The 14,057-nt window shown below is 43.0% G+C and overlaps 1 protein-coding gene across 1 annotated transcript in view; it reads right to left on the reverse strand.

The window, feature by feature from the left end:
• Positions 1-473: 473 nt before the first annotated feature.
• LOC146870655 (protein phosphatase 1 regulatory subunit 12B-like) overlaps positions 474-14,057 on the reverse strand; it is a 206,524-nt gene continuing 192,940 nt past the window's right edge. The window contains exon 9 of the mRNA XM_085643364.1: positions 474-559. Within this exon, the coding sequence (XP_085499490.1) occupies positions 474-559 (86 nt within the window). The remainder of the gene's footprint in view (positions 560-14,057) is intronic.

A 14,057-nucleotide genomic window follows, 5' to 3' on the forward strand; every position in this document is an offset into this window, starting at 1 on the left:
CAAAGAAATAGAAGAAAGGAAAATTAAAAAATATAAAAGAGACACTATAGATTATAAGCTGGAAGAAGTCTATAGTTGGGCAGACGTTTATAATCAAAGAAATTGGAAGAGACCGCAAACAGAAGTGAGTTCATCACAAGAAAGTATCATATCAGAATCTGAGATTGCACAAAACAGGAAACCTTTAGGAAAGAACATACAAACAGCACGTAGAGACCAACAGAACAAGGTAACTTTTTTAGAGACCAGTCCGGCTGCCAACAATGCTCCTTCAGGTTCAATAACAACGGGAGAGTCCCAAAAACAAGAAGGGGAAAAAGAAAAAACAAAGGAGACAGAGACAGAAAGAGCACTTCGATCAACCAAAAAGAAGACAACGTTGTCATAAATATATCAGAGGTACAATTAACATCAGCTCAAACTAAACTTTTGAATAAAGGTTTTACTTTTGTGCCAAATTATAGATCAAATTCTCAAGAAACAGAAATTGCAATCTTTAAATTTTTACGTACTTTGCGGTTAAAAAATGTCTTCTCGAATTTACAACCGTCTGAAAAATCTGAAAGCAAAATGAGAGAATTTAAAGTAAAGAGCACATTCTGCGCTCCTACGTCACACAAGACTATTGATGCGTATGAAAGAGTGATTACGACTGAAATGAAGAAAATCAACTATTTAGGTGGCAAAAAAAGTAATTTTTCGAAAAAGGATTGGAACACATTGAAGTCTTTAAAAGAAATGACCAACATCACCATACAAAAAGCAGATAAAGGAGGAGCTATAGTAGTGATGAGCACTGAATTTTATACTGAAAGTGTACGTACACATCTACAGGATACTAACACATATCGTAAAATTGAACAAGATCCCACTGACGTTTTCGCAGAAACATTGAAATCAATCCTAGAAAAAGCTTTAGAGTTGAAATGGATAACTGAGAAGACTTTTCACTTTCTAAACATTAAGTATCCAAGGAGACCTCAATTCTATATGCTCCCGAAAATTCATAAGCATGCCACCAGACCACCGTTTAGACCCATTGTGTCAGCTTGTGGATCAATTTCAGAACCACTAGGTCAATATCTAGATTGGTTCATACAACCACTGGTTCAAAACTGGAGTACCTACATTAAAGACACCACAGCTTTTTTAAACCTTCTAAACAAAGTGATAATTCCAAAAAATGAGCAAATATGGTTATGTTCCATTGACGTTACAGCACTTTACACCTCTATCCCCCATCATGAGGGTTTAGAAGCGATGGAATGGAGATTACTGGAGAATGAAATCACAAGAACAGAAAAAAAATTCCTGATGGAATAATTACATTTTGCGTTATTCCACAGTTATTTAGAATGGGATAATGAGTTCTATGAACAATGTAGTGGAAATTCTATGGGTTTTGCTGGGGCTCCTTCCTACACCAACACCTTCATGGCAAAGTTTGAGCATGACCACATACTGAATAACCCACAGTGGATGAAAGGAATTATGATCTTTAAACGATACATAGATGACATTTTTATAATTTGGAAAGGAGCTAAAGAACAACTAATTGAAAACATTCATGTACTGAATCAGATACATGATAGGATCAAGTTCACTCATCAAATAAACACCGATGAGTTAGCATTCCTGGATGTGAAAATAACTATCAAAGATGGCAAAATAATAACCAATGTTCACACAAAAGACACAGACAGGAACAGCAGTTTGCATTATGAGAGTTTTCATCACTACTCATTGAAGACACACTTACCATTATCTCAATTCATTCGATTCAAGAGAATTACATCAGACCCGAACGACTTATCCTCCTCCATCGATAATCAGATCAAGAAATATTTAAAACGAGGATACCCTGAAAGTGAACTACAGGATTCAAAGAATAAAGTTTTGTCCATGGACAGAGAACTTTTACTCAACAAAAAGGAGAAATTGGAAAAAAAAACTCACGGTATGTGTATTAAAATACTCAGCACAATCCAAACAGATCACGACTATCATGAGAAAGCATTGGCCTCATATCACAGAAGAACCAGATCTGCAACCACTGGTAGCTAATCAAATTACATTCGCATATAAGAGATCAAAAAACTTGAAAGAACTTATAAAGAACCAATCGAATCAAAGTGAGAAGATGATTTACAAAGGTATGAAAAGATGTGAAAATTGCACACATTGCAATAATGTGATAACGGGTCAACAGTTTAGACATCCCATGACTGGGCAAATGATTCCACTCTTGCACTCTAGCACTTGTGACACGAAAGGAGTAATTTATGGAATAAAATGTCCTTGTGGTAAATTATACGTGGGTCAGACAGAACGTAAGATAAAAATCAGGATCACAGAACATAAAAGCAACATTAGAAACAAAAATCGAAAGTCCACACTTGCCATGCACTGGATAGAAGCTGGTCATAATATTGCGCAATTACAATTCACCATACTAGAAGTGATTAAACCAAATTTATCGATGGACATCCATAAACAGAGACTGAGGGCATTAAGCTTGCCTCATCTCTACAACGGCCCCCCACAGACGCCGGGGATGCCTGGTTTCACCTTGGAGATACCCAGAAAGGGACCATCTCACAGGGATAGCCAGGACGGGTTCCCCAGCGGTCTACAGCGCCGGGACGCCCCGTTGCTGGGGCAGCTGTGCGCTTTACAAGTCTACAACATTTACATTTAGAGCAGAATACTTTTGGATCAGGAAAATGGGCAGCATGCAACCGGCAGGAATTAATGACAGAATTGAACTATCCTGTTTCTTATAAACTATTGAGGAAAAAGTGTTTGGTTTCCTGCATGGACAGTACATCTCTAACATGATTGAACTGACAAAGATCATTTGCTGATGGCAATACCCATCTGTCTTGCTTAGTGTACTTATTCTTCATTTTTCATGTATTATTCATTTTATTTTATTTTATTTCTATTCTCTCATCTTTTTGGTTCATTGTTAATCACGGAATTTATCTTAAACTCATATTAGAATTTTTCACATTTTTTGTATAAGCATTATTAGCGTGGTACATATCGCTTTAACCATTGGTTATAGGTGCGACTTGTCAACGCGCTTTAACCAATTAAACAACACATAATATAACGTAGGCACACGTTTAATTACTAACAGAACCCTGATTGGTAGAGATAGAAGCGGAATTTCTTTAAACACGGAAGTAAGTAACCGAAAGGTTCCGTTAAGTACTGTTACGCCATTGGCTGGAGGCACGACTCGTCAGCGAGCTCTCAACCAATTAAGCAACACATAAATACCGTAGGCACACGTTCAATCGTAAACAGAACTCGTATTGACAGAGGGAAAGGCGGGAGTTTTGCCACACACGGAAGTAAGTAACTATTAGGTTTTGTTAAGTATTGCTACGTTATTTTGCGATATTTACATTCTTCGCATTATAGATTAAATAGTTAGTCACCAACAGCAGATAATAGCAAACTGTTAGGAACAAACACGAGCGCAACTCGTATAAATTGTATTTAGACCATTTTTACATCAGCGTTGACAAGTTACAGAGTAGCGCAGCACTCAGTTTTTTCTTTTTGTTATAATACAGATGGGAGTCAATTTTAAAACCTTATCAGTTCAAATATCAAAGAATAATGAGAATCACAGCATATGAGACTTGGGGGACAGATCGTATTAAGGTCATTGAATATATTAATTTATTAACACATTGGACAGAGCTCAATATGTAAATAATAGAGTATATCACTGAATAGCTCATGATATTTCCTTTATTTTTCCGTTTAGACCCCTGAAGAAGGGTCTCTTTTGTTGACCCGAAATGCATTGGGTTGTGTGAATATGCAAAACGAATATGTTTCTTCACTAAAGAGATGTGGAATATATCACAATATGAAAACAGAAACGAAATAAAAGATATGAATGTAAAGCTGGATTGAATTGGATGGAATTTTCATTGAACAGATTAAATGTAAAATAAGACCTCAACAGGTCGAAGTATAATTGTGCGTACCTCCAACTTGGAAGTGAGAGGCATCACTTTCTCCCGAATTCATTGTTTAAGTAGAGAGTGTTCTTAGACAAAACACTAGGAGGGAGCAGCACACCGAAAAAAGAAAGAAACCACACAATAAATGGTTCAAAAAGAGTGCCAGATGGACAACTAAATGTGCTATTAAACTCCGGCATACGGCCGAATGGAGTTAAGTAAATAAATAAAATGAGTTACATCGCGCACGCTGCAACGCCAAATGGCGAATACTGCCGATTTAAAAAAATAAAATGCTTATTTTGGCCCTGGGGGTCCGTGTGGGACCCCCTGAGCAGGCCTAGGGGGTCAGGGTGTTTTTACCCTGCCCCTTTTCTTGTTTTTTTTTTCCTTTTTTCCCCTTTTTCTTGTGACTCGGTTCTATCGAGTCTCAAGATGGCTGCCAACACTTCCTGGTTTTGAGTGTTGGCAGCCAATCAGAGTGAAGCTTGTGCCTGAGAGGCATTGCAAACCCTCCTCGGTGCTCAGATATCAAAACTTTCTTTCTAATTCTTCAGCAACTACTTAACGGATTTACACCATTTAACAACAAGCATTGGCATAGCCTATAGGTCTCACCTTTGGGACATTATAAGTGTTTAGCCATGCAACAGCTGCATAGCTAAATACTTATAAGGTCCCAAAAGCGAGACCTATTGGCTATGCGAAAGTGATCGCGATCACGATCAAACATCAAAGCGGGCGTGCGGCCGCGAAAGTGAAAGTGAAAGTAATCGCGGGAAAGCGCGGCATGCGCGCCCGCGCACATGCACTGTAGCTCTAGGCTGGCCTGGTAGCACATTTTGGAGCCCGCTCAATAAGTCTCGCCAGACCAGCGCATGCGCTGGGTCAGGCAAGACCTAAAAAGGGCTCTTTCTGAACCAAGATTTACCTTTTTGCCAAATTTGGTGTAATTCCGTTCAGCAGTTCAGGCTGTAGCTTTGTCTAAAGTTTCCTAATGAGGACAGATATCGAACCCATTCTTTGTCTAATTTCTCAGGAACTACTGAACAGATTTACACCATTTAAAAAAAAAAAAGGGCTCTTTCTGAACCTGTCCTACCTTTTTGCCAAATGTGGTGTAATTCTGTTCAGCAGTTTGGGCTGTAGCTTTGTCCACCTCCCCGGGGCATCTAAAATAAATGCGTGGGGGGGCCCCAAACACACCCATGCTGCCCCAGGGACTGCCACCCCCCCCCGGGGCTCTAAATAATAATTAGTGTGGGGGGCTCAAGACCCCCATACAGCCCTGGGGACCACCACCTCCCCGGGGCACTAAATATTTAAATTTGGGGGTCCGTTATGGACCCCAAGCCCTGGGGACCACCACCTCCCTGGGGCTTTAAACATTGGGAGGGGGGCCGTGCGAGCAGGAAAACCTGCTCTCACTTCAATGAAGCAAAGCAGGATTGCTTTTCCACAAGGGGAGTTGCATGTCAGCAACTCCCCTTGTGGAAAAGCAATGCCGGCTCCCGCAGAAGGTGAGGTGCTGGCGGGACCACGGGGGAATTGGGGCTCCCCCCATGGTCCCCACCGGAGAGGGCCGGTCTGTGGGATGGTGTCCCTGCGGCCAGAAGTTGCCCGGGAGGGAGGCCACACAGCCCCCTCCCTCAATACATTGTTTTTTTTTAAAAAAGAGGCACAGCCCCGTGGGATGGCTCCCTGGGGCTAATAGAGGCCTCAGGAGGGGGGCCACGCAGCCCCCTCAATTTAAAAAATAAATATGTGGCCATGCCCCAGGGGTTGGGGCCCCCGCAGCCGAAATAGGCCTCGGGATGGGGGGGGGGGGCACGCGGCCCCCTTCCCGTTTATTATTATTTTTTTTTTTAAATAGGAGTCAGGCCCTGGGGGATGGGGTCCCCAGGGCCCCATAAAAGGGAAAAGAAGGGGGGCCACACAGGCCCCCCTTCTGAAAAACAGAAAAAGCTCCAGAAGCCACATTTGTAGTGTGGTGTAGAAAGGGGCATGGCCTAGGAACACCTCTCTGCAACGCAGTTCTGTGGTGCTTATTGGAGGTAAAAAAAATAGAAATTATGCCGTTTTAGTTAGTTCAGCTAACTATAACTCACGCCCCTACAATGCACTGCTGATGTCACATATTACATCATTCATGACATGGTCAGTGACATCACTGATGACATCATTCAGTGACTGTGTTTCTGTAAAATTTAAATATCTTTTATATATATGCCAAGATGTATTGAAGAATGAGTGTGTGTATAAGTGTCTGGATGAAGAATTTAGTAGGTGCGTGACTGACTGTATAAGTGAGTGATTAAACCTGTCTTACTGAATGCATGGGTTAGTGACTAAACTGTGTGAATGTCTGCATCAGTCTGTCTGTTGTTGTAAAAGCTGCTGCATGGGTTAGTCAGTAGCTACATGAGTGTCTATATGGGTTATTAATTGGTTGCATGAGTATTTGTATGAGAGACTGAGTGTGTATGTGGGTGGGTGTTGTGTGACTGTACATAGATGTGTGAGTGGTTGATTCACTGGGTGTATGGTTTCAAGAGTGCATGTGGAAACAACTGTATGGGTGGGTGAGTGTGTGTATGGGTGTGTTGGTGAGTGAATTGATGACTCAGTGGCACATGTCCAAGTAAATACATATGTAAAAGGCAGTGTATGTGAGAGTTGGAGTATATAAATGACTATACGTGAGAGTCAGTGATTGTGAGTGGCAGAATGGATGAGTGTGTACTTGTACCAGGGATTGTATAAGAGAGTAAGTATGCATTAGTATGTGTATGAATAAGTGAGGTGGTGTGTATAACTATATAGGTGAGTAAATGGGAGTGTGATTGATTCTTTGCATGACTGACTAGGTGTGTTAGTAACTCCATGGATGAGTGGTGATGTATGAGTGTCTGTATAGGTGTATGAGTGCATATGATAGTGTTGTATTAATGAGTGACTGCATGTATGTGTAATTGTATGGGTGAATGAGTGGATGTGTGTGTAGACCTAGGAATCGGTGAGTGCGTATGTAGTAACTGGTATTGGTGTGTCGATGGTTTTGAAAATGGTAGTCTGTATTTTACAGTGGGTGTATCAAAGGTTATATTAGAGTGTGAGGAGGTGCATCAGATTTTCACGTGGATGATGTCATCAGTGATGTAATTTGAGATGTTATCAGTGATGTTATCAGTGATGTCACTGACCATGTCATGAATGATGTAATAAGTGACGTCATCAGCAGTGCATTGCGGGGGCGCGAGTTATAGTTAACTCAACTAACTATACGGCGGAATTTCTATGGTTTTGTATTAGTGAAATGTCCAACTAACTAGAACGTCCCTGAAACCTATGGTTTTTTCAGTGTATATATACACACATACATATAGATATCTAAACGCATATGCATATATTACCTACTGGCGGTCGCCAGTAGGTAGTTATAGTTAGGACCTATTTTCCATAGGAATTCTGCAACATTCTATTTGGAATAACTTTGGCGCCCATTGACGAATCTTCGCAAAATTTTCAAAACTTTTGGCCAGCTCCAGTCCGCTCCTATCCTGAAAGTCTCGGGATGATTCATGTAGCGGGGGCTGAGAAAAAAGGGGGGTCCCAAAACGTGTTTTCCCCGTGTTTTCCTATAGGACCTTTAGCCGCAGCTACAGCCCGAACTGCTGAACGGAATTACACCAAATTTGGCAGAAAGGTAGACCTTGGTTCAGATTTGTGCCTTTTGCTTAAATGTAAATCCGTTCAGTAGTTCCTGAGAAAATCAAAATAAAAAATCACACATATATCTGGGCGGAGCCTAACCACTCATCTCATCGTGAGATCTGATTGGCTGTCAGTACTTCATCCAAGAAGTGTTGGCAGCCATCTTGGGACCAATATACATGATAGCACCTCATTAAAAAGCATTGCAGTTAATAGAAGGTTTTAAGACTTGAGTTACATTATAAATCATTTTTTGATGGTACCATTCTCATTTTAGGAATTGTGGTGTGATCTAAGGTGATTTTACCATGTGAAAAAGCCTTCTGCTGTGATATCATGAATCATGTTTGAGAGAAAACGTATTTTCTCATGCTTTTCCCACAGAGGTTTGGAAGGTGATCTATAAGCTAAACTGAGAGCATATTTTCTGTAAATTCACATTATCTTTCTCAGTCATGTGAGAATGAAGTCTGACATTCTCAGTAAAACATGTACATCCAACAAGGGCAGAGACTGTCAGTTGATTCCTTTGTGTTCTACTGCAGCTTCCCAGAGTGTTCTAACAAACAACAAGAGCGCGAACAGTCTTACTTATGACAAAAGTATGGCACACCTGAAGCCATCTTGATTGGAATAAAGTGGTAACACTTAAAACATTTAATTTGCAAAGGAACAAAATGAGGGGGTTCATTTTGCCATATAAATTATGATTAGTGCTGCAGAAAGAAAAATTAGGGCACATTTTGACTTCTCAAATCCTCTTCTATTTCATAAAACAATTCTGACATGCAAACTGAAACATGCACTTTGAATACCAGCAGCAGACTTCCGTGGTGAGCAGTAGCTTTACTACAGTGATCTAATGAGCAACTAGGCTGCTAACATTCAGAATTTATGGCAAATGTGTGACGTATCTGAATACCTTCTTGATGGAATCAAAGTAAAAAACTGAAAGCATTTCCTACTGAAGAGACTGCAGTAAATGAGGAAATTAGGAAACTTCATAACAAATCAATCTCCCAAGATTGCCACCAGAGACAAAAGAGCCCAAATGCAGCACAAATATCACCCAGATGTAGCCCACATGTAGCCCTATGACAGAAGTGGGCAATACACTTATTTTTTGTGTTTTTGCAGTTTTATATAGTGCAGACTTGTCAGGTATTGGAGTGCTTTACATGGGCATTGGTTACATCACACAAGATTAAATTCATTTTGGTTGTAGACATGGGGAGATTAAGTGATTTGACCAGAATCACAGAATGTTGAGCTGAAGCAGAAACTCCAACCTGGTTCCCCAGTTGCAAAGTCTGCCGTTCTGGAAGTAACACCACATCCTCTCCCCTAAGTGCAACATTTAACAAATAATTTAAAAGTGCTTTGTTGCTATTTGAAAACTCAGAAAATATGTCCTCATTTTAGTTTTTTAGAGCACTAACCATAATTTTGATGCAAATAAGACCCTCTCATATACGTAATTTCTAAAGGAAATGCTCTAGGTATTACAGTTTTGATTACATCAAGATGACGTCAGGCGTTCCACACTTTTGTAATAAATATAGAATGTTAGCAATCTAGTTGTTCATTAGGATAGAGAGGCAGAGGCCAGGGACACGGACTCTGAAAATTGAAGGCAGGTAGGAGGGTGCAGAGGCAACAATTTGATCACACTGGGCAGGCAGGAAGGGCAGTGGCAGCACAACAGACTATGGAGAGCAGTGGAAAGGGGGCAGGGGCAACAAACCAAGAATACAGGACTGGCAAGAGAGGCTGTGGCAATATAATAGACCATTGTGGGCAGAAGGAAGAGGCAGTGGTAGTACAACCATACATGCCAAAAGACCAGATTCAGCCAGGAAAGGTCCAAAGTTTTTAAGCTCAAATGGTCTTTATTTGATCTGTCTCCTGTCTACAATCTCCTCTTTTTCAATGTAACTCAAAGGGGAAAATCAATACCTCAGTTTTTTTTCAAAATCTCCCTCTTACCAAGTTCAAAGTGTTCGCGAGTATGGTACATTGGATCATGGAAGGCAGGAGGAATTGGGGTAGGGACATGGACTCGGATAACAGAGGACAGGAGGGACATGGAGAGGTGCACCAAACTGACTCTACAGGGCAGGCCTCAGGGTTTGCAGCAGCACAATACACCACACAGGGCATGCGGGATGGGAGTGCAGCACAACAATCCATAGAAAGCAATATCGAGGGGACAGGACCATGCACATGGACAACAGAGAACAGAGGGGAAAGAGGCAATGGTAGCTAGCTGACCATAATGGACAGGAAAGAAAGCTTCAGCATCACAGACCATAAAGGGCAGGAGGGACGGATCAGGGGCATTACAATGGAACAGACAAGCCAGGAGGGAGGGAATAGGGGTCTGCACATGCAAACAGAGGGCTGGGGGCAAGGTGGCAGGGCAGGAGCAGCAAGATGACCATGGAGGTCAGTCAGGATGGGCACTAGAAACAAGACACCATTGAGAGCAACAGTGAGACTATGATGGCATACACACAGACCTTGGAGGGAAGGTGGGAGGGGCCGTGGCAGCACAGAAGACCATGCATGGCAAGCGGGAGGGTTAGTGGCAGCACAATGCTATGATGGGCAAGAAGGAGGGTGCAGGGGCATGCACAAAGGACCATGGAGGATAGAATGGAGGGTCAGGACCTGGGCACAGACAAGAGAGTTCAGGGGAAGGGGCCTCACAACAGACCGCGCTGGGCAGGCAGGAGCAGTTGCAGCACAATAGACCAGGGAGGGCAGAAGGGTGTGGCAGTAAAATGGACCATGAAGGACAGGAGATAGGGGCATGGCATGTGGACTGGCAGGGTGGAGGTGGCAGGGACAGGTTACAGTCATCTGACAATGCTAGGCATTTGGGAGGGGAGTGCCAGCTCAACAGAACACTCGGAGTAGATAGGAGTGGCTGGTCCATGGAACATGGTGGGCAAAAACGATGGAGCAGGGGCATGCACAAAGACATCGGAGGGCAGGGGGAAGGAGAATAGGGGCAGCAAGCTAAGCACAGAGGCTAAGCGGGAGGTCAATGATGGGGCATATAATTGGGCAATGGAGGGCAGGAGGAGTGGACTGGTACATCATGCTAAATGAAGGGCAGTGGCAGCACATCAGACCGTGCATGGAAGGAGGCAGGAGGCTAGTCCATGGATTCAGACAACAGAGGATAGGGAGGAGGTGGATGGGGCAGCAAGCTAACTGTTCAGAGAAGTTGGGTATTAGGAATTTTGTTTTTAAAATGTGTGTCTGTGCGAACTACTTAAAATATGAACAAGTATGCAGCATAATCTCACTTTTATTCAGGAAGAAGAGGACGTTTGTGACGGACTCCGGGCTCACTTGGCAGAAACACCCCCTGACCCTCCACTCCCCATCGCAAAATGTAATGCCAGTGAAAAGCGTAGGTGAACGCAGTGTTATATAGAACATAGTCCTGAGAACACGATTGAAAATGAAAACTAAATATAGTGTAAGGTATAAACTATGAACCAAAAAGTGTGATACAAGATGAACCGGGGCGTGAAATATAATATGCAATACATTGTGCGCAATGACAGATTCATTGGAGAGTGCGAGATAGCACAGGCACTAGCGCGTGCTATGCAATATATGCCTTGGAGTGTAATATGCACAGGGCAGTGTTGTGTAACCTAACTAGTCTCTAAAGTTGTAATATAAAATATGTGCTGGGGGGTGTAACGTTGCATATGCATTGTGACAAAGATATTGATCCCAGATTGTAATATGTATGGCATAGCGCTGTGCGTTATAACATAGGCATCGAGGAAGGCACTTTAGATGGGGCAATATAACCCGTGCAAAGGCAAGTGTGGCATGACATATTCACGGGGTGGTGTTACAGTGCACATGGGCTAGAGAGTGTCATACCATACGCACTAGCTGGTGGAATACAACACAGAGGTGTGTGGCACTCGGCGGGCACTGATGGGTGTAACACAGCATTGGGCTCAGCCAGAAGCGCGCTGTGACTCTCAAGTGAGGTGCGTCTCCTTTCCAGAGAGTAAAATAAAAAGTATTACACATCCGGCGGTGGATGTGTGTTTTATTAACCGTGAGGGGGGGTTTCTTGCATAGTTTGGTCGAATTTTTGTCGAATCCCCTTTGAATGGCTTGGTGTGCGTGTGTATTAAATGTGCCCGTCAATAGCTACCCATGTTTGTATAAATAAACGACAAGGGTGACTACTTGGAGAGTACCCACAGGCGAGGGAGCCGGGTTTAGGCACGGTAGGGCGTCAGAAACGTCAGAGCTTCACTGGCGGTGTAAATACATTCCACGTGGATTCATTGTATACATAGTCGCCTTTTAATGAATATCACACAAATCGTCATGGTGATAGGTAAATACGGTTTTTGTCCAGCATGTCCTAGGTGTTTCTATAAATATATATTTTGAAAAAATAATAACAAGCATTGGCATAGCCAATAGGTCTCGCTTTTGGGACCTTATAAGTATTTAGTTATGCAGCACAATATCCTTGGAACAACAACATCAACTGTTGCATGGCTAAACACTTATAATGTCCCAAAGGCGAGACCTATTGGCTATGCCAATGCTTGCTATTTGAGTTCCTGGGACCAATATTGCAATTAGGTGAATAATAAAGGATGCTGCTTGTTGTTGCAGGAGGAAAAAGCAGCTACAGTGTAATATCACTCCTCAGCGTTGCCTCCGGCTGTCAGCATCACACTTTTCAGAAGTGGCTCACCCGGCCATTTCAACTTCGAAGCGTGGCCCTTCCCGTATCATCACCATCAACCCGGCCAGACAAAATGGGAAGAAATGGCACCGTTAGGGAATCGCCTGACACCACATTTTGAACCGGAGTAAGCAAGTGGTCTTGTCAGCTCTTCGGGGTCAGGCGCTGAAGCCGGTTTTGTGGCCTAGCAAATCATGCTCTGTGACAGCGACTGCAGCCCGAGCACAGACCTCGTAAAAACATGCCAGAGACGGGTGCATTTCAAACACGCACTCTTCGCTCTCTTCCTCTTGCGAACTGACACAAGGTGCCAAGCAGTCTGTTGTTCATGTTTGTTAAAGCATTTGTTAGATTCTGCTGGATTTTATTACAACCTCTATGCAAGGTAGTTGCAACATGCGCCCAAAGGGTGTTAGGAAACACAGCGTGGGACCGACCCTTGGAGATAAGTAGGTGTTACACGCGTGAAGTGAACTGTGCCATGCAAAACGTTTGCCCGCGCTTGGGTGTTATTGTTCAAGTATTCTTCAAGTATTCACATACACTCTACTTCTATCAATGCAGAAAATGTTCATGTCGCAATGCACGTGTGCAATGGTACTCACGATATTGACACATACCTGTGTTCCATATTTTGCATGTATGTGCTTTACACGACTTGTCCTTTGCTCATACGTACGGTTAGGAATATTGTGCAATTTTTGTAATAATGTATGAACGTTTTTTTTTCGTGCCCTCCATTTTTATAATGAATGGCACGCCTCCCTTAGCATGACCTATTAAATTGAGCGGTTTGAAGGAATTTCCTACACTGCCCCAGTCATGCCTCGTCTTAGTCGGAAAAATAACTCCAAATTCATTTCTGCATGTTTGTGAATACCCAAAACAGCGCCACCTTCTGGATGTTAAACTAAATTGCATTGCAGTTCCTGGGTCAAACAACATCTATCGCTTCCTTAGGTACCTCCCGTAATTTAGTCCGCACCCCTCCTTGTCCATTTTGTCACAGATCTTGGTGAGAAAACAGAAACACATATTTGGAACCTTTTTTGCCCTGGTGACCAGGTGGCCTCAAATGTGTTCACTTTTTGAACCAGATTTTCATTGCTGACAATAGCGAGTGGATAATATGTGAAATGAGCTGATGGTGTGTGCAAATCGGTCATAAATACTGCTTCGCTTTTTATCCCCTTCAATATCAATGGTCTCCACTTTTGGCAGTAAACAAAAACAAGCAGGAAGTGGGATAAGGGAGGGGGTGGCAAATGGTGAGCACTTTCGTGGCCTCTTTGATGTTCTCAGTGGCCGCGCGGCTCACTGAGAACATCAAAAGCGGCCGCGAAAGTGACCAGGCAGGCTGCCAAATGGTGCGCGCGCCCTGCGCACATGCACTGTATTTGGAGGCCTGAAAAGCACTAGTTTGCACTTCCAAATCCCCCGTTTGCAAAAGCTCTCGCCAGAGCAGCGCTAAAGCGCTGGCTCAGGCGAGACCTAAAAAACAAAGGCCGGCCTGGGGGATGGGGTCCCTGGGGCCATAAGTGGCCTGAGGAGGGAGGCAATGCAGCCCCCTCCTAAAGAATAAAACAAAAAAAAAAGGCCATGCCCCGGGGGTTGGGGTC

The sequence above is a fragment of the Triturus cristatus genome, chromosome 1_1 (assembly GCF_964204655.1).
Source record: "Triturus cristatus chromosome 1_1, aTriCri1.1, whole genome shotgun sequence".
In the NCBI taxonomy this organism is placed as follows: Eukaryota; Metazoa; Chordata; class Amphibia; order Caudata; family Salamandridae; genus Triturus; species Triturus cristatus.